The sequence below is a fragment of the Neovison vison genome, chromosome 13 (assembly GCF_020171115.1).
Source record: "Neovison vison isolate M4711 chromosome 13, ASM_NN_V1, whole genome shotgun sequence".
Classification (NCBI taxonomy): domain Eukaryota; kingdom Metazoa; phylum Chordata; class Mammalia; order Carnivora; family Mustelidae; genus Neogale; species Neogale vison.
Window position 1 is genome coordinate 151,964,074 of NC_058103.1, and position 16,647 is coordinate 151,980,720.

The following is a 16,647-nucleotide window of genomic DNA, read 5'->3' on the forward strand; positions in this document are numbered from 1 at the left end:
CCCTCGGACACCCCTTGCCTGGGGCCATCAGCAGTCCCGCAGGAGGCGACAGCGCGGCGACCCCACCTTCATGTGCCAGGTGCTCTTTGAGCACCAAACACACGGTGTGGAGGGGGGGCTCTGGAGTCAGGCAGATGGGATTCGTCTGGGAGCTCTGCCACTCTCCAGAGCTGTGACCTTGGCTAGGTCATTTGACCTCTCTGAGCCTAGCATCTTCCTCTGTAGAATGGGCTCATACAGCTCGTACTGTTGTTCCTGTGAGGTTTACAGGTGCAGTGCTCCGCACTCCCTCCAGTCCGGTACAGTTAACATAGATGTCCTGAGCAGGTAGCTTTGGGGGGGGGGGGTCGCTGAATCCAGCAGTGGCCCAGCCCCCACACAGGGAGGACGAAGAGCGCCCTGCAGGAGCCCTGCAGCAGTGGGGCCTGCCGCCCTCCAGGGAGAGGAAACCGAGCTGGATCTGGGCCTCGCCCTGTGGGTGAGAGGACTGACTAACCAGCTTGCAGGGTGAGGCAGCTGGGGTGGGATGTGACCGGGAAATCCCATGGAAAGGGGACCGGCTGGGAGCACTGGATCCGTGGAGCCGCAGCTCTGTGCACAGGAGGCCAGGGACGAGGGGGGACAGCCACTGTCCTCAGCTCTGTGAGCCAGGTGTGCAAAAGTGGGGGTGGCCATGGCCTGTGGTCCCAGAGGACAGAACTGAGCCCGGATACACCTTGCAGAGACTGAGATCTGCTAAGGGTCAGGAAGACACAGGGCTGAGTCCCCAGCCTGGGCAGATGGGACTGGACAAGGGACGGCTACCGTTCCTCGGCAGTTGCTGTCTGTGCTTCTCAGTGGACAAGCTGGGCCCCCAGCCTGACCATCCTGCACCAGAGCCCGCTGTCCCTCCCGGCCACCCCTGGCAAGGGAGGAGGCTGCCTCTACCCCCGGCTTCCTTGGGTCGGGCCACATCCCACATCATATCCAACACATTAAGATGCCCCACATTCTATGGTAAACATTGCTCTAAAAATGTTTGAGGCGTTTGTATAATCATGATGCTGGTATTTTCTGACTGTGAGGAATTCATTTTACTTTATGTCTGGTTGACAGTTTCTTGGCAATCATGATGTCTGTGTGGGCGCCCTGGCCGAGAGAGAAATCCAGCCCACGCATTGTTTTCAAAGGGAGTGACGTTTCTTTTTGAAGTTTATTTATTTCTGAGTGACCTGTACGCCCCACGGGGGGCTCCAGTTCACGACCCCAAGGTCAGGAGTCGTACACTCTGCTGACCGAGCCAGCCGCATCCCCTAACAGGACTGACATGTTTAGGATTACTGTGACTTTGCCATAACGGTACCTCTTGTGGACATCGGATTCAATGGGTATTAAAGTGGATCTTGCTTTTCCTCGTGGAGCCCCAGTTTATCTGTTTTAGGGTACAGACATTCCGTCAGCCCCTTGAGAGCTGGCGGAGGGCACCGGGCCTTCAGAGTCTACAGACAGATCACCCTGGCCAGGCCCTGAACGTGGCCCCCACTGTCCTGGGACCCCAGCAGGCCAGACAAAGTGGCCACAACCTCTCAGCCAAGTCCCTGTCCCTGCAGCCCCGCTGAGTAGACGTGGCCGAGAATTCAGGACCCACTCAACCCCCTCCCGACCCTCCCCAGCCCCCCGTACCTCTCCCAGGCCACCAGCCCTGTCCACTCCCTCAACCAAGACGCTTTTTTCCTGAAACACACTCTGTACTGTGTCACGCCGGGTCGAGGGGCTACAGGACGGCCCTTATCTCGGCTCCTGCTGCACTTCCCCCACCTCTGTTTGGGCAAGTTCAGTCAGTTTATGTAAAATGCTGAACAAACGCAGCTTCAGTTCCCATCCTTTCCAGGCAGGTCCCCGCTAGAGGCCTTCGTGCACGGGGACTCTGCCGGCTCCTGGGCCCTCCCTCGTGGCCCTTCCTCCGTGGCTCAGGTCCCCAAGTTTCTTAGCTGGACGTCCGCGTCCTGTGGCCAGGGTCCAGCCTGTGTAGTCCCCCCTCCCCATGTCTAGGACAGGCCTGCTTGGGGCCGCAGGGTCTGCCCCCTCTAGCCTCTTGGAGCCCAGTGACCAGAAGGAAGTGGCCAACCCAGGAGGAAGTGGCTGCTGTTTACCCAAAAGGGGAAATTTGGGCAGTGAGCATGCTCCCACATGGCCAGCCTCTGGGCAAGCCCCAGGGACACAGAGCCAGTGACTCATCCTGGGCCAGTTTCCCTCGAGAGGAATAGGGTGAGAAGCCCGGCCACACGCAGCCCCTGTGCCTCTCAGACCCCGGGAAACAAGCCTGCCAGGTCACTGTCCTGACACAGCAGGAGCCCCGCTGTTCTGTGGGGAGTCCAGAGAGGAGAGACCTCACTGCCTGCTGTGCTGTGTGTCCTCAGACTTGTCTGTGCCCTCTCTGGGCTGCCATTTCCCACCTGTACTGCCAGGGGCTGGGTGGCCAGCTGAGGCCCAGTGGGCCCGTGGGCCTTCGTCCTGCAGCTCCTGGGACCAGTGGACACTCCTCTTTCCAGCTTCTTGAGTGTTTCAGGCATCACAGCTAACCGATCCCTCCCTTCCGGGCTCTCTCGCATCCTGCCCTGTGGTCAGTGTAAGCATTACCCCTGGGGGGTCACAGGTCGGCCTGTTCCCTGGGCCCTAACCACAGCTCCCCCTCCCCCCCCACCTCGCTGCCGGGAGGAATGGCGGGCATGGAGCCCTCCTGTGCCTGAGGCAGAGCACGGGATCCCGAGGTCAGGCACAGGGGGATCTCAGGGATCTCAGGAGGACCTTGCTGACCCCAGAGCATGTGCAGAGGAAGCTGGCCTGGGAGGGACGGGATCGGAGTTCAGGGCCCGGTGCTGGAGAGCGAACCGAGGGAGCGGCAAGGCCCAGGGAGCAGCCCCACGGGGAGGCCTCACCACGGGCTCCGGGGAGATGGCCGTCCACGTGCACGTCCACACTGCCCCGCACCGTGCCTCCTGCCTGGCAGGGTGGTGGGAGGGAAGGAAGAGGGGCTCTGTGACTCCGGCTGCAGGAAGCGAGCTGGGCAGGCTGGGCGGCTGCGGAGAGGAACCCCAACCCCCTCCCCCACCCCGGCCCCAAGGACAGTCTCTCGGCCTGGATGTGCAGACCCTGGTTTCCAGAAAGCCTAGTTTCCCTACCAAATGGGCAGGCAAATCTCCACACCTTGTGATTGCCTTTCCTAGAGGGAGGTCCCCGAGGTGCTGGCCACCTTCCCAGCCCCAGGGGCCAGGGCTCCTGGGCTCCGACCGGCAGAGGCCTGGCTGCCCCAGGGAGCTGATGGAGGGCAGAGGGTGGGCAGAGGAGGCCTGCACCGGAGTGAAGGGGAGTCCCGGCAGTTAAGGCCTGGACCCTGGGGCGGGCAGTGGGGCTGCAGGGCCAGAGGCCCCGGGTCCTCCCTGTTCCCTGTCCTGTTTCTCAGCCTGGCTCTGTGCCCAGGACAGCAGCCCACCTGCCTTCAGGGCTCCCCCCCCCGCCCCCCTGCCTGCAGGCTTCCCCCTTCGCAGCCCCCCTGCGAGGCCCATGTGGGAGGTGGGGGGAGAGGGCCTCCTGGTTGGGCGAACGGGTCTCCCAAAGGGGTAAGAGGTGTTGACTCAGGCCGAGCAATGAGGGGAGCAGGGCTGGGGGGGGTCCCCAAGGGAGGGGCAGGGACATGAGGACACCCAGCAAGAGCCCACTTGGGGTCTGTTTTGGAGTGTTTGGAAGATAAGGTACGGAACTGGCCTGGCAGGGAAAGGCGCCCCCCACAGGGGAAGGGCAGAGGTGAAGCTGCGGTTCCACTGGCGGGGGCCGGAAGAGGGGGGTGTGGGGGTGGCCTGGCACCACCTCCTGCTTGGTCCGGACCAGGCCAGGCCTTCCCGGTCCTGGGTCTGTTTCACACCTCTGCGGTCACCGAGCCTGGGACAGGGAGGGGAGGAAACAGGGTGTATTTGAAGTGCCTGGTGCATCATCCTGGACCTGCCATGGTCGGGCTCCATGCTCCCAGCAGTCGGGGGGGGGGCACCCCAGGGCAGCAGGGCAGGCTGTTGGCGGGGGGAGGGGGGGGCCCAGGGCCATGGGGCAGGCTGCAGGGGGGTGCCAGGGCTGCGGCTGCCACCTGGCCTCTGAGAAACTGTAGAACAGGGTACTTTTTTTTTTTTTTTAATTATTTTATCTACTTATTTGACAGTGAGAGATCCTAAGTAGGCAGAGAGGCAGGCAGATGGAGAGGAGGAAGCAGGCCCCCTGCCGAGCAGAGAGCCCGATGCGGGGCTCGATCCCAGGACCCTGGGATCAGGACCTGAGCCGAAGGCAGAGGCTTTAACCCACTGAGCCACCCTGGTGCCCCTAGAACAGGATTCTTAACATTCGGTCTTTGACCCCGATCTTCCCAGTGCGCCGAGACAGACCTCCACGTGGCTGCCCCTCCTCCAGGCCTCAGTCGGCAGGGTTTCAGCTTTGCCTGGACTCAGACCTCACTGCTGAGACAGATCATCTGCGGAGAAAGAAGTTCACTTGTTCTTGACACTAAGACCGAGAGGTGGGGCACGGGGAGGCCGCTGGCGCGAGGGGAAGGTCTCGCTTTCCTCCACAGCATGCGCGGAGGCCGGAGCAGGGGTGCGCAGTCCAAGACAGTCTGTGGAGACTCCGTTTCACTTCCTAGCAGATATGTACATAGGATTCTGAAATGACAGTCTCATTTTACACTATTTTAAAAATGGGTGTGTGTGTGTGTGTGTGTGTTTGCTTTGAACTTTTGGGAAAATACTATTTTCATGATTTTGTTTTGGAATGATTTGGCTTTGAGAATTCATTAATTGGCGGCTGGTGATCACTTCTTGGCAGTTTTCCTGCGCACTTGGGGGTTCTGGGGGGGACCATCTGACCTCCAAACCGTTTCGGGTGGGATAACTCCTTCATGAGCCCTTAATAAAGCTGATGCAATTCTGCACTGTACAGACACTTGCGTACACACTTATTCATTGTGATTTTAAGGTTTTTCTCTTTCTGGATTTTGGAGCCAACACTGGTGCGGGCTGGGGGGTGTTTCCTCGCTCGGGTCCCAGACATTTTTACTGGCCCTTGTTGCGTTCCTAGGACCTGGCCATCCTCCTGTGGCTGCAAAGTGCCTTGGGTGGGAGCGGGGGTGCCCCGAGGGCATCGCTCGGGCCCCCTCCACACCTGTGGCCGTGCAGAAACAAAGCTGCTCAGCGGCATCAAGGGGCCAAACAGTCCTAGTGATGCTGGGGACCTCTCCCAACCAGCATCAGCCCCCCCCGCCCCGGTGTTCCTTGCAAGTGGGAGACCCGAAATGGCTGAGCTTGAAAATATTACGCGTCTGCCCCTCCTCCAGCTTCTACTGAGCACAGATGGACACGACCCCGAAAGAAGGCAATTTGGCAACATCCGTCAAAACGACAGAGCAAGCCCCCTTTGAGTGGAGGGGCCCCCCGGGAGACTGTTTTCTGTGGGTGTTCTGATGCTTGTGCAAGGTCGAGTGTGCATGAGGCTTCCACTGCCACGACGTTGGAAATAGAGGAACATTAGAAGAAATCAAGTGAGAAGCATACGGTGCAGCCACAGTGGGAATGTCCCACGGCCGCAGCCCGCGTGGCACCCGGGCATCCCCCTACGGGCAGGGCTCCAGGACAGGGCCCGGATTGTTTCATAAAGTGAAACACTGTGCGCACACAGAACGCCGCCTGGCACTCTGCCCTTCGAATAAGAATGTGCGGATCGAGGTGGCTGTGCACAGGGACACCCAGGAAGGACGTTGGCGGGGGGCGGCCCTGGGTCCCCGTGGGAGGGAGAAGGACCTGGGGCATGGGTTTTAATGCTTGGGCGGAAAGCGCCGGTACAGATACTTTCTTATATTTTTTATTTTTAAATGCCATGTGGGTGTATCCTGTACCTGGATGATAATTTAAAACATGCCTATTGAAGGAGCGTTGGGTGTTACACGCGAGCGATGGGTCGCTAAATTCTACCCTCACAGCTAATGACCCGCTGTATCTTGACTAACTCGAATTTAAGTGAAACCTAAGTAAAGAACTTAAGTTAAATGAAATGTGCCGGGGTGCCTGGGTGGCTCAGTGGGTTGAGCCGCTGCCTTCGGCTCAGGTCATGATCTCAGGGTCCTGGGATCGAGTCCCGCATCGGGCTCTCTGCTCAGCGGGGAGCCTGCTTCCCCCCCCCCTTCTCTGCCTGCTTCTCTGCCTACTTGTGATCTCTCTCTGTCAAATAAATAAAATCTTAAAAAAAAAAATGAAATGTGCCTGTTGGGCAAGCAACTGTGCCAAGGCCTGTCCCAGGCCCAGAACAGACTGGAGAATGGAGCAGACGACGGAGAGAAGGGGACGGCGCGCTGTGCTCCACGCCCTCGTGTTGGGGGGCGTATCCACGCCACTAACGGAATAACTAAGGGCAGGAAGACCTTATGTCCACAAACAGCGAGCACTGGGACGCACGCAGGAGGCCATGCTGGGCCCCCGCCACCACCGCACGGCTCCGGAAAGGAGGTGTGCGGGGCTGGAGCTGGGTGTCCAGTTAGGACAGCCGGACAGACCTCGGGGTGGCCTCTAGGAGGGCAGGCCAGACTGGGCACCCTCTGACAGGATCCCCTTTGGGATGGCCTGCTGCCTGGTACGGGTCCTCCAGGAGCAGCGTGACCTTGGGAGGAGAACCCGGCACCAGGAGGTGTCGATCCGACAGACACCTGGAGCAGGGGCTGACCTTTCTGGTCCACGTGCGTCCCTTCTAGCCACCGGCCTGCGCGCACAGGCTTCTGATGCCCCAAACCCTACCCGGGTGGTTTCTCCCCTCCATTTATATAGATGAGGGCACCAAGAGGTGGTGAGGGTTAGGACTGACCTCAGAGCTGCAGAGCCAGCCAGCGGGGACCAGGGTCCCAGGCCAAGCCCCTCCTGGTGTCCCAGGGAGCAGAACTGAAGGGGCACGGGCACACCAGTGTCCCCGCAGGTGACCATGGCGGGGACTGAGCAGCAGGGTCTGCGACGCTGTCAGAGAGCACCCTCCCACAGCCCCTCACAGAACCCCCGATGGCCCCAGACCTGGGCCTGGCCTGTCATCTGAGCACAGATAGACTCTGGCCTGTTGGCCCCACTGGGGATCCTCACCCTGGTCGGTAGGGCACAAAACGCCTTTGTCTTCCTATGCAAATGACCAGGTTCTGCCCAGGACAGCAGTGCCTGAAAGGGAGGTGGGGAGAGAGTGCTTCATGGAAAATCATAAAAACACATTTCTTTGCATTTGAATACGTGCCGGACCTCAGTTGGGCAGCAGACCGCCTCTGCGTCAGACCCCAGCTCCCCCAGCTTCCCCTTTGGGGTCTGGCGACGCCCCTAAACTTCTCAGAATTGCGCTTTTAAATGCACATAGCAGAACAGACGGCGTCCGGGTGAAAATCAGCCACACTGGGACAGGGCTCTCAAAATGCTTGTGACACGAGGTCTGTCTCCATCAGCTCCACCAAGGTCTGGGCTGTTCTCCCAGACCTCCAGCAAAGACCCCCCCCCGTCCCCCCGCAGGTGAGCAGCCTCTCTTCTCCCCTCCCCCGGCACCTGCCTGCTCCTGGCCAGACCCCCACTTGACCCCTGACCCCTGACCCCACCCCTTAGGGACAGGAGCCACGCCCTCTTCCCCCCGCTGCTGTTGGGTTGCCCATCACACTGGACACCGTGTTCTGTCCGTGGACTATCAATGGTCCGTGTCCACGCCATGAGGGAGAGACGCTCCCCGCTGTGAACCCGATTCCCCGGGCCGGGGCACGCGGCGCACGGCAGGCACTCGATGCATCTTGAGAGGAGAGCGCCATCAGCGCAGAACTTCACCAAAGTACAAGCGGCATCCACGAGGACCGAGGGAATTTAAGCCCCTGCTTTACTGAGAGCTGCTGGGCTGAGGACCTTAGCCAGGGCCTGGCAGAGGCAGAGGCAGAGGCTGGGGGTTGGGGGGGAGGGGTCAAGAAGTCCGAGGTCTCCCCTGCAATCCAGACCCCCCAACCTCGCTCTCATAGGACGCTCCCCGCAGTGTCTCCGGCCACACAAGGTGCCCGCCCCGGAGTCAGGAAGGAGCAGTGACAATAGGGCTCCTGTGTGTGGGGGTGGCTGGGCGTTGGGGCGGGCAAGGTCTCAGGCAAATGAGCGGGGCACCCAGAGATATAGAGGCCTGTGGGTGGTCTGCCCACTGCTCCCACTTAGCCGGCCAGAATGGAGGGCAGTCCGAAGCAGCCGTGCCTGCAGAGGGGGCCCCGGGAGGTGGGGGACAGCCAGGCCCTCGCCAGGCTGCAGGAACTAGCCCTGACATGGTTCACGGAGACACAGGCACCCTTCATCCTGCAGGATGGAACCCTGCCCCCCTGGTTTCACGGATTCATCACCCGCAAGTAAGGCTGCCCCGTCCCCCGCCGTGAGAGAGCTGCCTGGGCCCCCCCCCCGGGACAAGACGGGCCTCTGCGGCCCCCCTGGGCCAGGCAGGGAGCAGACTGAGGGGCGCCACGTGGGCAGGGCAGGCGAGTGCTGGGCCACTCTGAGGGTGGTCTAGCAGAGGGACGGGGCGGGCGCAGGGTGCGTTGGGACCCGTCCTGGAGAACCAAGGACTGGAGGGCTGTCATCTCTTCTGTCATGCAAGCCGGACACTCGTCAGGGAGGGTGAGCGCTGTCTTGAGTGGGCGCTGACCTGGGCCAGCCTGGACGTGCGCTGCCCCACTGTGCAGGCGGCATGGGGCCGGCGTTCGGGTTGCGCGGCCCCTGCCAGCAGCCTGAGCACGAGACAGAGGAGCGGCAGGTTCCCCCTGGCGCTCCCGGCTCAGCGCCGGCCGTCAACCAGGGCTGGCCACGCTTGGTGTGCGGCTCTAACCCTAACCCTGACCGTCTGGAGAGGCTCGATGTTCGAGTGAGGGGCTTGGCACTTTCATTTAGTGCTGGGCTTGCAAACTCTGGCGCGGGCCCTGCGTGAAGCCGGCACTTGGTAAGCACTGAGCGAGCAGGTGGTCCGGGGACTGCCAAACCAGAAGAGAGCTGGAACTTTCCATCACCTCCCCAGAATACTTGCCGCCATTCAGAAATGGCCGTGGCTGCCTCGGGCTGGAAGGGACATGGAGGGAGATGAGAGTCTAGGAATGGCCCTTGCAATCAAGCTCGGGGCAAAACAGCACCTTCTCCTGGTAGAAACGTGTGTTGCGCACAGCCTGCACAACCGTACAGTGGTCCTGTGGCAGGGAGCCCCCCAGACCTAAGAGATTCATTCTTACTACAGAGACATTCAGGTGGAGAGTGGGCAGCCAGGGTCAGTGGCTGTTGTACCTGCCGGTGAGGCTACAGGGGAGGGTGGTGCATGGGGGCCTCAGCACTCAGGCCCAGCCCAACCCCGAGTCGGGAGTTTGCTGGATGCTCAAGTGCACCCAGACCACAGTAGCAGCTGCAGGTCTGAGAGTCCCCTGTGGAGAGCTGGCGATCTGTACCCAAGGGAGCGGCCAGCAGCGACTCTGGGGCAGGCTGAGTCCGCCCACTGCTGCTGCCACACAGGCACGGGCCCCTGTTAATTACACATCCTCTGCCCAGGCAGACGGAGCAGCTGCTTGGGGACAAAGCTCTCGGCTCCTTCCTCATCCGCCTCAGCGACCGGGCTACTGGCTACATCTTGTCCTACAGGTAGGAGAGGGAGCTGTCAGCGAGGCCCCTGAGCCCGCCTTGCCCCCACAGCCTACACCGCCTGGCTTTCCCTGGGCGCCGGCTCCCCCAGCCCCCATGCCTCCCTCTGTCACTGAGCAGCACTGGCCACGGGATGGGAGGCAGCAGCCTTCGGAGGAAGCGGGCAGGGGGCATTGGGGGAGCTACAAGGGGCGGGGGCAGCGGGTTCCTGGGGAGGAGGGCTTGCGCAGGAGGGCAGGGCCGTCTGGTCAGGGTCCCGCTGTGGATGCAGTACCTAAAGACAGAGCCTGGACGGGTGAGGCCCGTGGGAACCCTTGAAAGGATGAGGCTACGATACAAAACAGAGGGCAGGACGACCAGCACAAAGCCGAGGGAGGTGGTGACATCAGGCCCGGGTTGGAGAGGAGTTTGGGTCCGGGAAGGCAGAGCTGGAGGAAGGGAGAAGCCTCCTCCCCATCAGGAAGCAAGGCCAGGGTTCCCATGCACCTCAAAGGCCTCAGATCAGATTCAAAGTTACCTCCTGCTTAGACTGCCCCAATCCTGACCTTGTGCAAGGGTATCCCTGTACCTCTGTCTCTCCATCTGTAGGGTGGAAACATTGTAGTACAGACGTAGCAGGATCGCTGAATGGGTAGGACAGGTTTACACATTGAAACATGCTTGGCACAGGGGCTGAATGTCCTATTGACCAAACAAACGGCAGTTCTACCCAAATGGGAATTGTTATTCTGTGTGCCAGGTACTTACCTAAGCACTTTGAAACACGTGAGCTCGGCAGCTTCCAAATGTCTTTTCAGCATCATGGCTCCTTGTCCTGAACACAGCTTGGGTGGGATGCCAACTTATACAATTGCTCAGAGGTCCATGATGGGTAGATGGACCCGTGGGCTCCCTGGTGTCCAGAAACAGTCCCGCGCTTGTGGTCACCTGCTTCCCAGCAGTTCTGTGGGGAAAGGCAGGTCTTTCCAGCAAGAAGCTCGGGAGCAGTCAGATATCCAGATGGAAAACAATGACCCCCCACCTCACGCCATACACAGAAGTCAACAAATTCTAGCAGGATCACAGCCCTGAGTGAGAAAAACAAAGCAGGACATTTCTAAAAGAAAACAGGAAAAAATTTCAAGACTTAGAGAAAGACAAAGATTCCTTAAGACCACACCTACTAACCATGAAAGAGAAGGTGGACACGGGGGTTTCTTTACAATTAAAACTTCAGAAGATGGCTCTTCAGAAGAAGCCAAGTGAATAAAAGGACAAACCAAAGTCTCGGGAGAAGTTACGAATCGTAGTGCGCGCGTCTAGCGAGGGCAGAACACCCGAGGAGCTGCGGAGAACCCCTGGGACAGAGACGACGCGGTACACAAGGGGGAAAGGCTGGAATGCGCTTCGCAGACGGGGCTGTGCGGAGGGCAACGGGCCTGGCGACCGGCGGCGTCCCTCTCCCGGGAAGTACGAACGCAGCCCAAGTGGGCGCACGGCGGGAGGAGCAGCCGCGAGGGTCCGGCGAGGGCGCGCTCCGCCGCTCGGCTCCCGCACGGCTCGCAGGGGCTTCGGAGAACATCCGCCCGGATCCGCCGAGCGGCACAGCGGCGCCCCCGCAGCCCCCGCTTCCCGCGCTGCAGTCTGCTCGGGAGCCGCCCCTGCGCCCCCAGAGCCGCGCACGAGGATGCCCGCGGCGGCTGCGCTCCTGGCGGAGCCGAGTCTGCCAACGAGCCGACGCGCGGAGACGGGGGCGGACGCGCGTGTTTGCCCGCCGGGGACCTCGCGGCATCGGGGCGGGACGCTCGCCGGGCGCGGACCCGGTCGCTCTAAGACGGAGGGTTGGGGCGAGGAGCCGGGCGGGAGATCGAGGCCCCGGGACTTCAGGAGGGGACGCCCCGCATTCGCGCGGGGCCGGGCAGGGGCCTGCGGGCGGGAGCGCTCCGGTGCGGGAACCGTCGCTGTGCGCACTGCGGACGCGGGCGCCTCACTGCAGCAGCGGTCCGTCCCGCCGGGAGGACGTGCCCCCGGGAGGGCGGCCATGGACCCGCGCCTGGGGGCGGGGCCGGGAGTCCAGGGGTTTGGGGCGCGCCGAGGAAGTGCAGGGCCGGACCACGCTTTGGTCGAAGATTTCGGGGTTCTGTTCATCGTGGACTTTGATTCTCTAAAACATCGCCTTGCCGGGCACTGTGGCGCCCCGCTGGGTGCCGCCCTCGCCCCACCGGGCGGACCCGGGGGCTTCCCTGCCACCTGAGGCCCGTGTTTGGAAGCCACTCCCCGGCTCCCGACCCGGCACGGCCACCCGCGAGGCTGGGCTCCGGGACTCCAGGTCCCGCTACAGAGGGACACACGGAGGGCTGTGCGGCCGGCGGGTGCTGGCGCCGAGGCTGGACCGCCCTTGGCCACACCTGCTTGCCTTAACAGGGGCAGCGACCGCTGTCGGCACTTCGTCATCAACCAGCAGCGGGACCGGCGCTACCTGGTCTCGGGGGACACGCACAGCCACGGCACCCTGGCCGACCTCGTACGCCATTACCAGGAGGTGCAGCTGGAGCCCTTTGGGGAGACCCTGTCTGCTGCCTGCCCGCGGGTAGGCACCCCTACCCGGGGTGTGCAGGGGTGGGGCGGGGTGCCCCCAGGCACTCAGTGCAGAGTCCTGGTCCCCTTTGAGGAGGGTTTGAGGAGGGTGGGCTGAGGAAGCACCTTCCCTGAAGTCAGGGCCCTGCGGAGCCTGCGTGGGTCCCTCCGTGGCAGGCCGTGGGAGGCCAGCAGGGAGCGCGTGACCACGCTCCCGCTGTGCCCCCACTGCCCAGCCGGAGGACAATGATCTATATGATGCTATCACCCTGGGCCTCCACCACACCCATCTGGGCCCGGACAACCCAGCCGTCACAGCTTCGCCAGCAGCGGTCCTGGACGAGGCTGCCAGCCCCTGCCCCTGCCCCAAGCCACAGGTCTCCTTCCTCCAAACCAAGAAGAGCCAGGATGCAAGTTCCTGCAGCTTCTCGGAGGAGGGGGGCGTGGTGGTAAGCGGCCTCGGGAGCCCAGTGGGTCCGGCATGCACCAGGCCCACAGGTCTGGCCTAGGCCTTTGGGGCTTGAGCTCCAGGCTCAGAGGTGTGGGCTCACCCACCCCTGGGCCGCCTCTGGCCTGCTGGGGCTGGCTCAGTTTACCATTTCTACAGTTCTTCTGAGGCTTGAATGAGAAAATGGGCAGGAAATGGCCTGAAATTCCTCTGAACTATAGGGGAATGAGGTGCGAGGTGGTGTCTATGAGAGGACATTCTCCCCCACAGCACCCCTAGGAGGGGCTCAGAGAGCTTTTCCTCCTATGCAGCAGAACACAGCATGCCCCAGGCCTCTCCTAACGTTTGGAAACAAGATGAAGCCTTTCCCAGGGTCCACGGGGGGCCTCACCAGGGGTCCTGCTACCTCCCCTCTGCACCCTCTTCTCCGACCTCTCTGGCACCTTCCCAGAACATGCCAATCTTACTCCCACCCCAGGGCCTTTGCACTTGCTTTACCTTTGCTGCAATGCTTTCCCTCCCAGATAGCTGCTTGCCCTCCTTTCTCTGCTTGCATGTCATCTCTCCAGAAGGGCCAAGACTGCAGGAAAGACCCCTTCCCACCTGTCATTCTGTCTATCCCATTCATGGGACCAGTCACGACCTGACAGCTTACCATCTTGTGACATGCTAGCCTATGTGTCAGGCACATGAAACCATGTAACAGACTGGTCTGCTGTCCATCGCCCAGGGTAGAAAGCAGACTTCAGAGTAGGCCTTGCTGCCCATCAAGTCCTTGGCAGCTGGAACCATGTCTGGCCCAGAGTTGGTGCCCAGCCAGCATTTAGGGAATAAACACACAAATGGCAGCCTTGGGGGTGACAGTCTATTCTGAAGGGAGGGGAAGCAGTGAGAGGAGGGGCTCAGGGGCTCTGAGGGGCCAGTGGAGCACTTGGGAGGGAGGACAGGGCAGGATGAGCTTGGGTGGTGCCTGCTGGCTTCCAATGCCAAGGAAAGACTCGACTCGGAGTGTGGGGGCTGACAGGGACAGGACAGTGAGGTAAACTGAGCCAGGACAGGGGCTGCGGCTGGCCGAGAGCTCCCGTTCACCTGAGGGCACCTTAGCGATGGGAGAGCATTCCAGGGGTTCTGTTTCTGTCTCCCCAGGTCCCCGGGAAGGTGCCTCCCCTCCCTGAGAGGGGTGCCTCCCTTCTGGATGAGTCCTTTGGAAGCCCCAACAACAGTATCTACTCAGACCCGAGGAAGCTGAACCAGGCGCAGCTAGGCCTGGGCCCAGAGGCGTCCGGCAGACCCAGGCCAGCTCCAGGGGGCAGCCAGCCCAGCTCCCCAGGCAAGGAGTCCCTCAAGAGACTCTCGGCTGGAGGTCAGAACAGGCCTGATGGCCTGGGGCCTGCCTTCTCTGGGGTGAGTCCTGAGCAGGGTCCCACAGGGCCTCCCACAGCCCGGGGCCACCTTCTGCCCCCCACTTCTGAGGCCCTGGGATCCTCCGCCACTCCCTGGAGCCAGGCATCTCCAAAGCTGAGCCACAGGGCTCAGCCAGGCTCCCAGGGCGCTTCTGCAGACACTTATCAGCTCCTGCAGACAGAAGGTCCCCTGTCGGAGCCCGGGGACGAGCCAGACCAAGAAGGCAGTGCCTATGCGGAGGTCCCAGTGCGCTGGGGGGGCTCACCCAGGCCCCCATGTCCCGGGACCAGTCCTCCAACTAGCAGGCCACCAGGATCCACAGACCATGGCTACAAGAGGCTCTCAGGGGCCCCAGAGCTCCCTGAGCCCGGGAACACCTATGAACAAATCCCAGCAGCCAGGAGCAAGGAGACTGGACGGACACACAAGGTGGGCGCCACAGGGGGGTGGGGCGGCTGCCAGCGCCGGCTGGTGAGAGGGATCAGTGGCCTTCATGTACGAGCAGGTCGGGTCACTGCGGCTGCTCCGAGGGGCCCAGGATTTTCTAGAAGTAACATGTGCTTGGAGGTGGTGGGAGGGGCTGTGGCTCAGCTTGAATGTAAGGTGTGGTCTTCTAGGCCCTTCTGAGGGCTTTCTCTGCAGACCAAGAGTCCTGGCGTCCTCCAAGCCACTTGTGCCAGACCCTCACTGTGGCCCAGGCGCCCCCAGCCACGTGGCTCCGGGGAGGCAGCTTCCCTGGCAGGCCTTCCTGAGACTACGTCCCAAACACTGCGGTCACTGCTCATTTTCCTTCAGCAACTCGACCCAGGACCTCCCTCTCTTCCTCTATACAATTGTCTAGAGGCCCCAGGGCAAGGCTAGACGTACTCCCCCGCTCAGGACGCAGCCCAGAGACAGCCTGGCAGAGCTGTCAAATAGAGGGTTTCTGCTCTGAGGACCGGGGGGGAAGTGGAGGGCAGGGGCTCCCACGGGGCGCAGGCACCCTCTGCCCCAGCACGCTCTACCTGCAGCCCGAGCCAGTGGGCAGGGAGGGTCCACTCCTCACGGGGACGGCTTCGGACCTCAGCTCACGCAGACCCTCGAGGTCTGGGCAGCGAAACCGGAGGTCCTTGCTGAAAGGCCTTCCCACACATCCCGGGGCGGGGTGTTCACCCAGTGCAGTGCGGGGCACCACAGAGGTCCAGGCGCTGCTGGGACCACAGGCCCCGCTGGCGGGCAGGCCCTCGAGGAACCCTGAAGCCACATCCACGGCAGTTCCCGCCCCCCCCCCCCCCACGGCCAAGCTCACATCCTCTCCCGTCCCTCCTTTTGCAGACCCCCTCCTCCCCTAGCCTTCTCAGAAGACCACAGGTCCTTCACCCAGAACGGGGTGGGGTTGGGGGCGGGCGGTGCCATTTCTGGCACCGCGAGGCTCACGAACAACCAGCAATCCTCCCAGCAGGCCTTTCTTGGGCTTGGGCCCCAGCGACCGCCCAGCGCCGCGCCTCTCTCCGCCCAGGGCCTCCAGGCCCCCGAGTCCCCGCCCTCTCTGCAGCCCCACCAGCTCTGGAGGCTCCTCTTCACCGACAAGAAGCACAAGTCCTGAGCGCCGAGCTCCCCTCCAGCAGCTCACCGGTGGGCTTCCCCGGCCCCTCCCCCTCCCCCGAGAGGAGTGGGGGGGGGGTGTCAGGGCCGGAGAGGCGGAGGGCTGGGCTGACCACAGGCAGGGCCGCACCCCACCTCCAAGATGAACTGAGGCCTGGGCTCCCTGACCACTCACGGAGCCCAGGCGGGCCCTGGGCTGGGGTGGCCGTTCTGAGCTGAGACCCAAGCCAGCTCCCGTGCCGGGGGCCCTCCCAGCAGCGGGGTTCAGAAGCCTCTGAGGCAAGAGTTCCGGCCCGAAGGCGCTGGGCTCCCAGCAGCGGCTCCCTTGGCTTCTCTGCCCCCTGCCACCCGGTCCCGCCAGGCCCTCACCCAACCCTTCTGTGCTGCAGATGGAGAAACCAAGGTCTGCAGAGGGGGAGTACGCTGCCTGAGGTTCTGGTTAGCTTCTGAGCACACACCCAGAGCCTGCCTGCCGGGGTCTGCCCGAGACCTGGTGCTGGGCGTTTCTGGAGCCAGTCGGGTGTGGACTGCCCATCCGTTCGACAAGGTCACCCTCCCCTGCCCTCTGGCTCCCACCTGTCCTGGCCCCGAGGGACGGCTCTCATGCCAGGAGGCCCACACAACAGCTCTGGATACAGGCACTCCTGGATCCCCGTCCCCCAGGGTCCTTCCTGCTTTGTCCCACTTCCCCTTGTCCCCCACGTCCCCACCTGTGTGAGGGAGCTTGTCTTCTGCTCCCCGCCCACAGTCCCCAGAGGCAGAAAACAAACTGACTGTCCCCAGAAGGAGCACTGTGGCCCCCACCCTGCCTACCCATGTCCCTCAGTGGCCTTGGCCCGCCTCACACCTGGGGGTAATGTCCCCTTAGCGTCTCTCCCCATGAAGAGCGAGCCCTCGGGAGCCCCTGCCTCCCGGGAGCCTGCGGCAAGCAGCCCCATGTCGGACTCATGGTTAGCGTTCCGTCAAGTCTCCCCACGAGCTCTA

At 62.3% G+C, this 16,647-nt stretch overlaps 1 protein-coding gene across 1 annotated transcript; it reads left to right on the top strand.

Moving 5' to 3' along the window:
* The first annotated feature begins 8,223 nt into the window (after positions 1 to 8,223).
* Positions 8,224 to 15,094, top strand: SH2D7 (SH2 domain containing 7). The gene is given in 6 exon segments (XM_044229797.1): positions 8,224 to 8,404; positions 9,582 to 9,671; positions 12,075 to 12,240; positions 12,464 to 12,676; positions 13,822 to 14,919; positions 14,921 to 15,094. Coding segments are annotated over 6 exon segments (1,836 nt in total). The 5' UTR covers positions 8,224 to 8,228; the 3' UTR covers positions 15,014 to 15,094.
* Positions 15,095 to 16,647: the final 1,553 nt, after the last annotated feature.